At 36.3% G+C, this 15,709-nt stretch overlaps 1 protein-coding gene across 2 annotated transcripts in view; it reads left to right on the top strand.

The window, feature by feature from the left end:
• Window positions 1-6,599: 6,599 nt before the first annotated feature.
• Window positions 6,600-15,709, top strand: part of LOC115212752 (zinc finger protein 665-like) — a 9,970-nt gene continuing 860 nt past the window's right edge. Inside the window, exons 1-2 of one of the 2 annotated variants that reach the window (XM_029781413.2) lie at window positions 6,600-6,800; window positions 10,886-15,709. The exon at window positions 10,886-15,709 is cut by the window's right edge and continues 860 nt beyond it. In XM_029781413.2, the coding sequence (XP_029637273.1) occupies window positions 11,020-12,285 (1,266 nt within the window). In that variant the 5' untranslated portion in view covers window positions 6,600-6,800; window positions 10,886-11,019 and the 3' untranslated portion in view covers window positions 12,286-15,709. Of the gene's footprint in view, window positions 6,886-10,885 lie in introns of both variants that reach the window. The other variant, XM_029781412.2, reaches the window with a different exon arrangement.

The raw sequence follows: 15,709 nt of genomic DNA, 5'->3' as shown, positions 1-15,709 counted from the left end.
CAATCACCTGGAGAAAATGTACACACACACACACAAACACACAAACATATGTATATATTCAAAATATAAACAGTGAAACCAGCTTTGAGTAAACGAATAATTGCTGCTACATTTATTACATTCATCAGATACATTTTTCTATGTGTGTGTGTGTGTGTATAAATATATATGTGTAGCCTAGTGGTTAGGTCATGGGTTCAATTCCTGGACTGGGAAGCATATTGTGTCCTTGAGCAGTGCACTTCGTTTCATGTTGCTCCAAGCTAGTATGCTGTAAGTGAGTACCAGCCTAGTGTTAAACCAGCTCTTTTTCATCTTCCACCCTACTGGCAGATATCTCATATACTTTGGTAACCCATTTTGCTCCCAATCCAAGGGGTATAACTCCAATGAATTAAAGTATTTTCCTCCTTGGGTTTTGACCAGGATGATTTTGTTCCATTTTTTTCAAGAGCTGTAGGACCTGCAAACTGGATGTAATTTTTTCACATTTCCAGTGGCAAGGAGCCCACATTATACTATCCCTTTCAGATTTTTCTGATGATAGCTGGGTCTAAAAAATCCAGGTGAATTCCTCTTTAAGCACTCTGTGGAGATTGTACCCGACTATTACAATTGTTCAGTTAAGGCCACATAGATTTTTATTTCACTTTCTGTGATGTCACAGCTGTAAATCCAAATTCCAAGTACTGAATATATTCAGTATATTAACCACAGAGTATATTAGAAAAAACACAAAGAATGTATTTCAAACAGCATGGCATAAACAAATTGCTACCTGCTGCACTATGCACATTTAATCAAGACAATATGCATATCATTATCATCGCTGTCATCATTATTTAATGTCCATTTTCTATGCTGGCATGGGTTGGACAGGAGCTGGCAAGCCAGAAGACTGCACCAGGCTTCACTGTCAGTTTTGGCATATTTTTTTCAGCCAGATACCCTTCCTAATGCCAACCACCTTACAGAGTATATGTATATATGAGATATCTATATGTATATAAAAGTGAGGTTGTGTGTGTGTGTGTGTGTGTGTAAACATGCATAACTTCTGAAGTTCACAAATGATTTTCTCCAAATTGGGAACATATATTACTTACGTTCCAGAGGTGGTTTTGGACTCTTAAAATATTTCACATAATGAGTAACGAGCCCTCTGGGAGCAGAAAATACCCTTTCCTGGGTTACATGGAGAAGGGAGGTAACTCTTTGTAAACTAACTCATAAATTGCTGTCTCCTTTACATCTATTGATCAAAAAATTGTCACAATTTCAATTGACAGTGTGAAAGAGCAATACTGGCTCCAAAAGACAGCACTGTAAGTAAAATTATTGCACAGCTGCTGCAGCACCTTCCTGGAAGTCCTCACACCTACAAGTCAGTTGATATAATCCCAGATCTAACAGAATTTCTCAATTCATTGGAGCTTCCCCACTGATTGAAACTTAAAATGGGAACTCAAGTAATGTTATTGAGGAATTTGGATTCATCAACACTTTGCAATGGGACACACCTGGTGGTAAAGAAGATGATGTCACATGTTATTGAGGCCACCATTCTCTTTGGATGTGAAAAAGAAGAGGATGTTTTCATACCCAGAATTCCTCTCATTCAATTGGGAGCTGAAATTCCTTTTTCTTTCAGAAGAGTGCAATTTCCTATTCGTATCAGCTTCGCAATGTTTATCAATAAGTCTCAGGGTTAAACACTGTCTGTGATAGAACTTCACTTGGAAGAGTCATGCTTCTCACACAAGCAATTAAATGTTGGCTGCTATAGAGTGGGAAGCAAAAAAAAATCTATTTGCATTTGTTCCACAAATGTTTACTATGAGGTTTTGTAGGAATTCCTACATCCTACAATGTGCTCCAGCATCCACTGCTCTTTGTGAATGGTGAAGACGGATACCACTTCAGCATAATGCCAACAAAGCCTAAGACTACATCAAGAAAGCAGTTTCCTGCATGGACTTAAGTATCAAAGCATATTCTCCAATTACTTCCACCAACCACACGGTAAGCCATTATACCTTATTTTTTCAAGTAATTCATTAGTACATATTCTCATAGTTCAGTTTATGTTTCTTATTCTACAGCCACACCAGCAATCCAATGTCAACCCAGTGGCAAAACTCCCATCAATACAAAGTTTCTGTAGATTGGATGAATGCAATACTCCTGACGAGGTGACAACAATCAACAAATCTCAAGTTTGTTCTTTGTTCTAGTCTGCAGAGCCTTGGAGATTTACCATAGAGTTTACTGTCAATTTATGTATGAACACAAATGTATGCTTATTAAATGTACACATATAAATTTATTTACAACTTAAGCATGAACATGTTGTCTTAACACACACTCTCTCTGGTATAGATTTTAAGTGAAGGCACATAGCCCAGGGATTAGGATGTTAGGCCCACTTTCATAATGATATGAGTTTGATTCATGGACTAAGAAGTGAGTTGTATCTTTGAGCAAAGCATATATTTCACATTGCTTCAGTCTCCTCAGTTAAAAATGGGTACCCTTTCTCCCTCCAGCTGTCAAGGAGAAACTGAGAGTGCCTGTGTCTGTTTGTAACTACACAGGCACCTATAACAATTAAGGATGGCACATGTTACCAGGTCATACTCACAAGTGATGCCTATAATTTATGTATATAAAGCAACAGAAAAAGTATAGTATAATTGCCATGGAGAGAAGGCTGTCCAACTTTAATATTTTATGTCCTCTGTTTCTGAAATTGATTGTCTTTCCTTTTTCTCTCCTGTCATCTTTACTTTGAAAATGACCTCTGACCAAAGTATTGAAAATGTCATTTCTCTCACAGCAATTTGGCTGGTGGTTATGGAACACAACTTGCTTACCATATTAGACCACATACCATCACAGTTCAAAACTCAGGATCTTTTTATTAAAAATCCTTGTTGTTCCTTCTAGATGCTACATTCCTTGTCCCATAAAATACCTTAGAATGATGATACTTATTAAAATCCTCTTTTAAATTTGTACTAACAAATCTGTTCATTGGGATTGAAAGTTTTATAATTATACACTAACAGCTGCTTTATATTTGTTAAGTATAATATTTATAATTTGAAAGTTTTTAATTTCTATAGGATGTTACTGAATTATATGAGCAGCATCCTGCAGATTAATCTGAATTCTGTTTCTTAATTTTATATTGCTATCAGTGGCAAAAAAGAATTGGGAATTTGTGTCCAACAACATTTCTGATGAATAAAAACTGGAGAGTTTTATTTTGGTGTTCCATGAGATGAAGTGGAAACTAATGTTTTAAACAGTCTTTTGTTGGAGAAGAAAAGATTTCTACTCTATCTCACAGCACAACTAGCCATACATCTACACACCTCTTCATTTATATTTCAGTGTTTGTTGTTTTAGCTCAGATCAACCCTGATCAAGGAAGTCTATAATCAAAGAGGCTCTAGCCATGCCCATCTTTTTTTTTTTTATCAGGCACAGCATATCTAAAACTACTTTATTATCTAGTGGGTCCTTTTCTCTTAAGATAGGTTGTAGTTTGAGGAAGATTTGGCTGCTAGTTGTAGCTGGTTTAGTAAGCTAGTAGAAGTTCCTTTGTTAACTCACATAGCTCACATTTTTCTCAAACCATTTGCCTAGATATTCTAACTGAATATTAACTGTGCCTCTCATCTCAGAAGCACTAACCACTCTCTTAGTAAAGAAACAAATTTTTAAAAAATGTTTGCTTTGCTTAGCCCAAGTCAGCCTTTATCTAGCAGTGCTATGATCAAGAGTGGTCCAGCTCTGAGATCCTGTCTTCTATTCAGGCATAGTATATCTAGCATTACATTATTTAATGTGTCTTATTTAAGGCTCTATAATTTGAAGCACATTTTGTTGCTAGCTCTAGTTGTTACTGATGCAGACCCTCGCTAGTTTATCAGTTCTGCTGATTATTGTAATTTACTAACATTATTAGCAAAAACAGATATTTAAGGTACATCTGTTCAGCTGTTTCAATCAGCAAAATTCTCCCCAAGAATCTTTGGAAAAGGTAGACCAATGAAAATATAAGACGAGGTGGTGAAATATGATTTTTGGATGTTGAGACTTCTGTGCAAATTGCTGTGTTTGAGAAGACACATCAAAGTGAAATTGTGGTTGTGGCCAAAGCCAGTGACACATGAATGGCACCCATACCAGTGACACATAAACGGTAACCATGCCAGTGACACATAAACGGTACCCAGTACACTCTGTAGAGTGTTTGGCATTAGGAAGGACATCCAACTATAGAAACCAAACCAAAACAGACTGGAGCCTGGTGCAGCTCTCCAGCTTACCATTTCCAGTCAAACTGTCTAACCCATGCCAGCATGGAAAATGGACCTTAAATGATGATGGTGATGGATTAGAAACACAGACTTAAGTCTATCATAAACCCTAGGGCTTAATCCAGTTTCCATGGCATATAAGTGATTGGGGTTAAAACTCTTCCTCTGAATGGGATGCTGGTCCATTGTAGGGTTAACTTCCCAGCTATTGCTGGAATTTATGTACAGTTGAATGGACTAGAGCAGCATGAAATGAAGTGTTTTTATGAATACACAGTTTACCACACAGTCTGGGAACTGAAACCACTTGGTGTTGCACTGATGATCTTACCCTCAAAGCCATAAGCATTCAAATTAGAGAAATAAAAAAAAAATTAGGAAACAAAAGCTTCTAATAATGAACTTTAGTTTAATTGTTACACACAGCAATGCTTAAAACTTAAAAAGAAAACATAATTTAAAATATTAATAAAACACAATTTAACAACTTGAAATGTAAATAGTCTCTGACAGAAACTGAAATTCAAATTCAAATTCACTGTTAAAGAAAAATCTGAAATTTTTTAATCCAAACTTGAATTTTTCTACTTAAAATTCAAATTTAATTTTATAACGATAATTTGTTGCTTCCTCTAAACAAACTCATATTCCTATTTTTAAGAGCACTTCAATTTTACTCTTTTACTTGTTTCAGTCATTTGACTGTGGTCATACTGGAGCACCACCTTTAGTCGAGCAAATCGACCCCAGGACTTATTCTTTGTAAGCCTAATACTTATTCTATTGGTCTCTCTTGCCAAACCGCTAAGTTATGGGTATGTAAACACACCAGCATCGGTTGTCAAGCGATGTTGGGGGGACAAACACAGACACACAAATATATACACACATACATATATATATATATATATATACATATATACGACGGGCTTCTTTCAGTTTCCATCTACCAAATCTACTCACAAGGCTTTGATCGGCCCGAGGCTATAGTAGAAGACACTTACCCAAAGTGTCACGCAGTGGGACTGAACCCGGAATCATGTGGTTGGTAAGCTAGCTACTTACCACACAGCCACTCTGTTAATTTAACAATTTCAAACTAGAAATCAAAATTAAAAAAAAAAAACAACATAGGCGCAGGAGTGGCTGTGTGGTAAGTAGCTTGCTGACCAGCCACATGGTTCCGGGTTCAGTCCCACTGCGTGGCATCTTGGGCAAGTGTCTTCTGCTATAGCCCCGGGCTGACCAATGCCTTGTGAGTGGATTTGGTAGACGGAAACTGAAAGAAGCCTGTCGTATATATGTATACATATGTATGTGTGTGTGTTTGTGTGTCTGTGTTTGTCCCCCTAGCATTGACAACCGATGCTGGTGTGTTTATGTCCCCGTCACCTAGCGGTTCGGCAAAAGAGGCCGATAGAATAAGTACTGGGCTTACAAAGAATAAGTCCCGGGGTCGATTTGCTCGGCTAAAGGCGGTGCTCCAGCATGGCCGCAGTCAAATGACTGAAACAAGTAAAAGAGTATAATAATAATAAAGTGACCCTATATGTGGTCATTGGAACTGCTAGAAATAGCAGCCCAAGTCTTTCAAATCATACCCAACTGTCTTTAAAAGGATACATTGGATAACGTAATCCTAGATACACCATGCTAGAAAAAATGGAGTAGGGTGGTCACGGTTGAAATTTCTTTGGCTATACGCCTGATCGATCATGGTACGGAAAAAAAGAAAACAGAATTAGAATGCAACGAGGGCTACTCTATGTAGTTGTTCGACAATGCTTGTTCCCTTCCATTTTTCAATCTTACTAGCTTAGAAGAAAGATACATTGGATAACTAGTGGAGTTTGGAATAACTATCATTATATTGTGGGGAAAGATAAGGGACCGAAATTGGGGTGGGAGTGATGTAAAAGATTGAAATTTATAAAACAAAAAATTCTTCCAGAATCGTAATTCACGTTATAATAACATACAGGAATACTAAACGTGAAGGGCGTGGAAAAAAACAATAACAATAACAACACAGCCAATTTCGGTGCCTCTTAATTCTTCATAGGGTTGTGATAGCTATTCCAAAACTCCGTCGGCTGACGTAGTCCAGGTTACAGTGTGCTTGAAATGAAAATAAGATGAAATGACCACGATTGAAAAGCTTTTTATTATACATCTCGATCACGGCTGAAATAGTTGTCCTTTATCATAGGTATGTTAAATGAGAGCCGACCTAAGGCTAAACATCCAATCAGAAATCGCAAGCTCTCGCTAGTAGCAGCAGACAAACGAGAACTTGTTTCGCGAACGACCGAGATTATGCAAATTAGATGTCAGCACATTTTTCTGATTTTCATTGTTCTCTGAAACATTTCTCTGTTTCCAGTTCAAGAACTATGGTCATCGTTTAATCTTTCTCACATCTCTTATCTCTTCAATATAATTCCAAACGGCCAGAAACTAAATGCAGCACAGGTAGGGGATACCGTTCAAAATTTACCTTTTTGTTATTTTGATTTTCTGTGACCGACGATTGAAGATGAAACAAGAACCAGAACCTGTGATTTTTTAACCTCATCTTTTGTTGCTTTATTTCGAGTAATTGATTTCTAACACTGGAAACAAGAACATATTTTAGTGGTAAAAAGGATGAATATACTCGATTATATCAAACCCACAGGTACTTTATTTTATAGATCCCCAAAGGGTGAAAGACAGAATCTACCTTGGCAGGATTTGAACTCAGAATGTAAATAATACTCTAATAATAAGCGTTACATGTTATATTATTAGGTTCAGATTTCGCCGATGTGATCGACTTTGACTTTTATCCATCTGGAATCGATCAAAAATAAAGCATCGGTAAAATATCAAGGTGTGATATAGCCGGCTACATCCCGTGTGTGTGTTAAACATTAATAAAATATTAAGTAGAAGGTGATGGATAAAATGCTTTCAGTTTCAGCTTTTTATGTTCCGGGTTCAAATCCTGCCATGGTCATTTTGCTTTTTATCTTACTTGGGGTTTGGTAAAATAAAGTTCCATTTAAGTTCTGTGGTCAATATAGTTGACCATTTTTCTCTCACCACAAAATGTGTGACCTTGTTTGTACGTTATGTTCGAAATTCATTTTTATGTACGGTACCCTAGAATGGGCGTCATCAAATGACTCAAAAAGTTATTAGTAGTATTATATATTAACGACTTATATATCAATATGAACTATTTCTCAATTTTTCTTTACCTAATTCCCAACACCTTCATTACATTTTGTCCCATAATCAGTCTATTTGTTATTTCACTGCCATTTGCCATTAAGTCTGTCAAGCAAGGACTGTTTCAAGCATTCAATTACTCCATGTTATCGCTGACTTGCTAGAAACAGCAGCAAAATCTCTCCTTAATCACATCATACCGTCTTAAGTAACTAATAAATTAGACAATGTAGTATCTAAAATACGAAAAAAACGGGTTGTCACGACTGAGACGTATTTGATTATAGGCCTACTCGATCACGGCTGACCTGAGACTTAACATCTAACTGTACTTAAGGACTAGCTTCCGTGATATGTATGTAATAGATTCTAAGAAAATTAGTTATGATTTGTGTTAGTAAAACTGAGTTACAAAATTCGTACAGTTCGTGGGTTTCACACCAATCATTTTGAATGTGAATTTTGAGGTTTCCTAGCAAGGTCCTCTCTTCGAAGATATAAAATTTTGGATAAGCAAGCTTCAAATCGATAGAAAAGGTTAAAAAAACGTTGCCATTGTGTGTGCAAGAACTATTTTATGAAATAAGAATTGTTTGTTCCTGTAAACATACATGCGTTGTGTATGTGTGTGGAAACGTATGTAAACACTGGTATCTAAACATGTTTACACATGCGTGAATAGGTATAGTGGGCTTGTCGGAGAAGTACGTTTTGAAAAGCTAACCATGCCGACTTCCTCCTCCGGTATAAAACAGAAGTGACTGAGAAAAGCGTCTTGACAGACAAGAATTGTTTACACACACAAGCGATTTATCAGCCTGCATATATAATGGCAAATTATACTATAAAATAATAATCAAGTCACGTTAATTAATCGTAGTGATCAATTTTAAGCAATATCTTATTGTGTGTTTGTGAAAATGCATTTTCTGTCAATTCTGTTTTGTGTCAAAGGTGATGGATTTTGAAAACATATCTCTGGTGATTTATCGATACATTTATTAATTTTCTGGTATCATTAAATAGATCAACTATTTTTAAAAAAAGAACCAAAGCCTGTTAACACTTTCATCACCATATTTCTGTTGAAATACACAGCTTTTGTTTTAATTAATTTTAAAAAATAATAATGAAGGTTGTTAGTTGAATGCACCAATCCCATTACTTATTTTTTAAAGCCATCTACTCTATCAGTCTCTTCTGTTGAATCACTAAAAGTTACGGGGATGTAAACAAACCAACTCCAGTTGTCAAGCGACAATGGAGGACAAACACAAAGCTCCTTTCCCCATAACACACACACACAACTGACTTCTTTCAGTTTCCATCTACCAAATCCACTCACAAGACTAATATGGAATTTTAATGGAAAGTTTTTGTGTAGATGAATTTAAAGTCTGTGTCTCGGAACTAGGGGTGGCGTCAGGTGGGTTATTATCAAAAGGGTGAAGTTTATAACATGTTTAAGAGTGGAGAAAGATAGAAGTTTATGATAAAGTAGAATATTGCTTCCAAGTTTTGGCACAAGGCCAGCAATTTCGGGGAGGAGTAAGTTGATTGCATTGATCCCAACCTGAAAGGTAAAGTAGACCGTAGCAGAATTTGAACTCAGAACATAAAGACAGGCGAGCTGCCACTAAGCACTTCATCCAGCATGCTAATGATTCTGCCTGCTCACCTCCTTGGTAAGATAAAATATTGGCTGTCAATTGCTACTATATATTACATTTGAGACTCTAGTATGGCAACCACTTCTCTGGAGTGTTTCTTTTCAACTATTTTTTGTTTGTTTGATGCATTGAACATAAATGGTTAATGTAAATTAATGTTGGTATTTATTGTTTGGCCACAGATCAAGCGGAACTTATAGTCAAAAGTCTTCAAGTCCTCACCATCCTGTCTTCTTTTCCCCAAATACATTTATACTTTAGCCCATATTTTCCAGTGTATTCCTCTTTGCTAAAACTAAGTAGTCTTCTTTTTTAGTCTCAGGTCTGCTGTTATCAAGCTAACCTGTGATCAAACACATTCCATTCTAATACATACAGAAATATGTTATCCAGATAAATGAAAATTGAAACTGAATTGAAAGAATTTTATTTGTACCATAATATTTGTATTAAATTTATGTACAAGAATAGCAGCTGACCTTGGCTGGATTTAAACTTAAAACATAAAGGTATTTTTTTCTAATGCTCTAACAATTGTAACAATCCATAATAATGACCACAGTGGTCATTGAAAGAAGGCAATAATATTACAAATGACAACACTCATTACGACAATAAAGAAATACAGTAATAAGTATTCAAGCACAGTGAAATGTCAATATAACAGTTAAAGAATAGGGGTGAAACAGTTCAGTTTTCAAATGTTAAGAGGAAGTATTCCTCTACCAATGTCACCTTCTTGGTTTAAGATAGTAGGGTCATTTGGCTGCTATTTCTAGCAGTCAAACCACCACTTAGAAGCTCTCTTTTCTTGATGTTTAGCCTCAGGTCAACTCTAATCAAGCAAATTAATGATGAAAGGTATTCCAGCCATGATCACCCCATCTTATTTTAGGAAGAGCATCCGGCTGTAGAAACTCTGCCAGATCAGATTGGAGCCTAGTGCAGCCATCTGGTTCACCAGTCCTCAGTCAAACCGTCCAACCCATGCCAGCATGGAAAGCAGACGTTAAATGATGATAATGATGATATTATACACTATCTAGCTAGAAATAACCAAATCTCACTCATATCACATTGTGATATTTTAACAAAAGAAGACTTTATTAAAAAATGTAGTCATAGATACATTATGTCTGTGGAAACATGGTTAAGTCTGGAATGCTTTCGATAATTTATCTTGAACAAGGCTGATCATGGTACTGAGTTCATTCTGTTGCAAAGATTCAGACCATGCTTCTGGTTCACTCTGTTTTCTCTGCAGATGCTTAGCACCAATCACTGGGTTGGAAGATAAATATAAAAGTCATAGGCATTGCCCTTTTCCTCTGACCAACTTAATAAAAATTGTGTGTAGAACATTTATCCAGAATACTATGTACAGTATAAACACCTGATACTGTGTAAAGTACATACAAATATTGTGATTTATATACAAAATGACTTTCACATATTTAAGCATTTTTATGTAAACAACTTTCCACCTGTGTCCATGCTATTTCTGTTTTTCAGACTATACAATCTGATGTAAAACAAATGTTGGATGTACACCATGTCATTGTGTTCTGTTAAAGGTGATGGTAGAGTTAGGTTTTCATGATGATATTCCTGAATGAATTCTCTTATAAGTTTAATAGTTATCTCTATGTTAATGTTAATTTTGTTGTATTTTAGGAAATGTTTGCATTTTGGAAAGTGGTTATCGAATTGGAGATCCTGTGAGAGAAATTGGAAATTTGCATAGGAAAATACTGATAGGCATCACACCATTCTGAATATTTAAGTTGTTGCTGCAGAAACACAACTTGATGGAAGACAATACTGAAAAGGCAGACTACCAGTGTGAAATTTGTGGCATGCAGTTTTCAAGCAATTCACTGCTTAACCTGCATATACAGACTCATATTGAAGAGAAACCACATAATTGCAACGTATGTGAAAAAACATTTGCAAACAAACTCCAGTTAGCTAGCCACTTAATGGTTCATACTGGAGAGAAACCATTCAGCTGTGATGTTTGTGGTAAAACATTCTCAAGTAAAGTGTATATGACTCAACATAAAATAATCCATACTAAAGAGAAGCCACATCATTGTGACATTTGCAATAAAACATTCTCCAGGAAACACCAGTTAGCTAGCCATTTAATGGTTCATACTGGAGAGAAACCATTCAGTTGTGATGTTTGTGGTAAAACATTTACAAGTAAAGTGTACATGACTCAACATAAAATAGTCCATAGTGGAGAGAGGCCACATCGCTGTGAGGTTTGTGGGAAAGCATTTTCTAGAAAACCTCAGTTAAATAGTCACAAACTGGTTCATACTGGAGAGAAACCCTACAACTGTGACATTTGTGGCAGAGCATTCTCAAGTCGAGGGAACATAACACATCATAAAGTAATTCACACAGGGGAGAGACCACACAAATGTGACATTTGTGGTAAAGCTTTTCCACATAAAGGTAATGCAGTTAAGCATAAAATGGTTCACATTGGAGAGAAAGCATTACAGTGTAAAATTTGTAACGAGACTTTCACAAATTGTGAAGAACTAAAGAAACACAAGCAATCTCATGTAGGAGAAAAACGACATAACTGTGACATTTGTGGTAAAGCTTTCTCTAGAAAATCACACATAACTCGACATAGAATGATCCATACAGGAGAGAGACCACACCATTGTGATATTTGTGGTAGAAGGTTTGCTGACAATGATGACTTAAAGAGACACATAATGGTTCATACTGGACAGAAGCCATACCAGTGTGAAATGTGTGGTAAAGCATTTGCAAATAATGGTGACCTGAAGAGGCATCGACTAATTCATACAGGTGAGAAACCTTACCGCTGTGATATTTGTGGTAAAACATTTTCAAGAAAATCTTATGTAACTACACATCAAACAATTCACACAGGAGAAAGACCATTCAGTTGTGAAATCTGTGGTAAGACTTTCTTGGTTAATAGTAACTTAAAGAAGCATATGACAATTCATGTAGCAGAAACCTATCAATGTAACTATTCATTTGATAATGAATTCAAGATTTCTGATGTTCTTCAAACAGGAGAATGATGTAATGATCATGAAAGTTGTGATAACACATTGTTGCAAAATGATACTGTAAAGCAGTACAAAATGGTTCTTTTTTTCACACGAGAGAAGCTATCAATCAATCAAAAACTATAATCTAAGGAGGCCATAGGTTTACAGCAAGAAACACTACCCCCCCCCCCATTATCTTTCTCTTTGTCCATTCCTTCAGTTTGCTCAATCCTATTTTTGGTTTTTTAAAGCTCTTTTAGGGGTCGGGTTTGTCCATTTGTAACCACATTTGTTAAGGATGGTAGCCATGGTACCACATTACACGGCCACATCATTTTATTTTCACTTTCAATGTAGGCCTGACAGGATATAACAATTGCGGCCCATAAACACTACTTCTGGCTGTAGTTGGATGAGTCTTCTGCAGCACCATATCACCAGTCAACTCCTCTGTGAGATACAGCATCTTCAAGTCAGCCTTTCACCACTTCATTCCATTTCTTCCATGGGTTCCACCATCTTGAAGTGCCCAGCACTGCAGGATTCATCCTCCACAATCATCACATACCTATGCCAGCATAGCCTTCTCTTTTGCATACAACACCTGATTTTTCTCTCAGCTCATTTGTACTCTGGTATTCATGTATACTAGCACTACAGATCCACTGGAGTAAGCTTGTATCTTTTCTTTGTAGCCTTTGCAAGTCTTCTGCATTCAAGACCCACATCTCACTGTCGTGCAGCATAGTAGTTCTCACACACACTTTATGCTTCACTCTGAGGTGAGAAAAAAACCTTCATTACCAACAGAGGTAGTAACTATCTGAATTTTCTCCAGCCTGTTCTTACTCTAGCTGTTGTATTTCTGAACAATCCTCTCTCTAGGTAACAGAAGTTATTGACTACATCCAGTGATCCAACCAAGCATTTAAGAGAGTCTATTTCCAGTGTGTACAGTGTGTATTTCTCCCGTATACCTAAAACATGAAACACTTTCACTATAAGTCTACCTGTGATCACACATACATCTCTTGTATGTCCATAGCTTAGCCTGGTTACAACATATGGAGTTTATACCAAGCTCACTAAAAAGTTCTAGGACATTCCATTTGAGGACCACATCTAGTTTCTATGGCTAAATGCTCTTCCTATCACCAACTGCAAAAACGGTATACTAGGTGCATTTTATAAATGGCACCAGCATGAGAGGAGTTGTCATGTCCTTAGTAAAGCTAGGGTCCTTGCCATGCTGTCCTCAATTGTTTTGTTTACCAATGGTTACTGAGTGCATTTTATCATGGCAGCATCATAAGTGGATGATAGAATGGGGTACCTTGTACCCCTTCATTCTGGACACATCCCCTACCAGTTTTAGATATCTGATGTTTCTCTCACACTATATAGGTTTATATGTCTGACGTTTACTGTTCATTTATTTTCCCCTTGCTACTCCTGCTATTACCTTTCTATAGCTTTTTGTAAACACTATTCTATCTCTATGTTATTGCCACCATAGAAGTGGTCAGTGGCTTGCATTAGTTTTTCCATTTATGTCGTAGAAGTTTTCTATCTCTGTCTCTATTGGAATATCTATTGTTTCAATAATATATATGGAAGCTGACCTTCACAGATATTGCCAGTATTCACAAACAGGCTTTCACTTAGTTGTTGTCTTCTTACAATCCTCATAACTTGCAGCTAGCATTTTACTAATGATGAACCTGTTTGTGAGGAATGGTGTGTGGATCAGATCTCAAAGCCAAGAAGAACAAAATGAATTTTGCTATGAAACCACCTGACAACTGACTAGTTGTTTGACTCTATCTGAAGTTACTGGTATTGAATCATTTTATTTGCTTCACAGCACTCTAGAAATTGTGTTCCCTCTTCATTTCTTTTCTTCTTTAGTACAAAAGACACTACTGCTTCCTCTTATAACAAATTAATTTCCTTTGCTGTGATTATATAATAGAATAAAATTACAATTGTTTACCTTTCGCGCTGTAAAGTCTATACTCTCTTACTGGATACAGTGACTGGATTATGACCATGATAGGGCATTACCTTTGAGGATTTCTATCAATCATATCAACCCCTGTACTTTTTTCACTTTGTTACTTTATTGATCTGCATTTGACAAATCACCAAGTTACACATTTTGACACAATACTGGCGAGACCATTGTCAAGAAGTTGTTGTCTAACAGTCCAAGCTGAAGCCCTGACACCAGCTGATTCCCACACTTTAGCAAGCTGTTTGCTGCTGGCACTTTGATCCGTCAATGAATTTCTCACGAAAGTCCTGTCTTGGCAGTCAGAGGACAGGCATTGACAACCAGGGGTCTTTTTCACCGTCAAGGATCCTGTCTCTTTGAAAGGATTTATAATCCTGTACACAATTCTTTCAGGTGCAATGCCTTTAGTAACAATATCCTGTGTTGTTAGGCCATTTTGGTGGAAAGAAATTATTGACTGACATTTTCCCTGTGTCAATACCATCCTTGCAATAACAGAAAATAAAATTTGAAGTTTTTGTGAGGAAAAGAGCACTCATTAATTAAAATTCAGTCATAAAAGGCTCATGGTGTTATGACATTATACTTTACTTACTGTTCTGGTTATTAAGTATTAGTTTGTATGTGATTCCAATTTGAAATTATGAAGAGGAATATGATTTCCACTTGTAGGAAATATAACCAGTTCCGCAAACTGATGACTATTTGCAGAATTTATTAGTTTTTCAACAGTTTTTCTTTCAAATCTTATTGGATAATAGATAACCTGTTAAATAATATTGAATCATTAACATTCACATATTTCACATGAAGTAGCAAAAAAAACAGTGTTTGCCAAAATCATTGGCCATGACTGTACCTACACATTACTGTAACTATGAAAAAATAACCATAGTGTTCCTACAAAAAGTGGTTGTTTGAGGAATGTAGATGTAACAATGAGTCAGGTGCAGCTGGGTTTGTTGGTAAAATTTATGGTCAATCAGATTGAAGGTAGAGAATCTTGTGAATTCCTTAGAGATGGTGGCTGAGGTGCTGAAAGCCTAACATAATACTATATAATTTATTGAATCAATTGGGCTGTTCTGTTTAACCCTGGATCAGCAGTGTTTTGGCTGACTTCAAGTATTCCAGCTGTGACAATCCAATTTTTATCATTTTTTTAGACATAGTGAATTCAGGTTTATCTTACGTGTCCTTCATTTTTTTAACTGGTAGGGGTTACTTGGCTGCTATTTCTTATTTATTGGATTCTTCGACTATTGTTTGATAGCATGTCAAAGGGGTGAATTTATAAAACTCTACTATCTTTGAATTTGCAGTAGAGGCTCATTAATCATGTTAACGATAATCATTACATATTGGCACCATTCTAGAAACTGCTACATAACTAAATGAGATGCACTGTCAACTGCTACACAGCTAAATAAAATACATTGG

Source organism: Octopus sinensis, linkage group LG6, assembly GCF_006345805.1.
Source record: "Octopus sinensis linkage group LG6, ASM634580v1, whole genome shotgun sequence".
Lineage (NCBI taxonomy): Eukaryota > Metazoa > Mollusca > Cephalopoda > Octopoda > Octopodidae > Octopus > Octopus sinensis.
The sequence above is the reverse complement of the archived record's forward strand: the minus strand, read 5'-3'. Positions and strand labels throughout refer to the sequence as shown.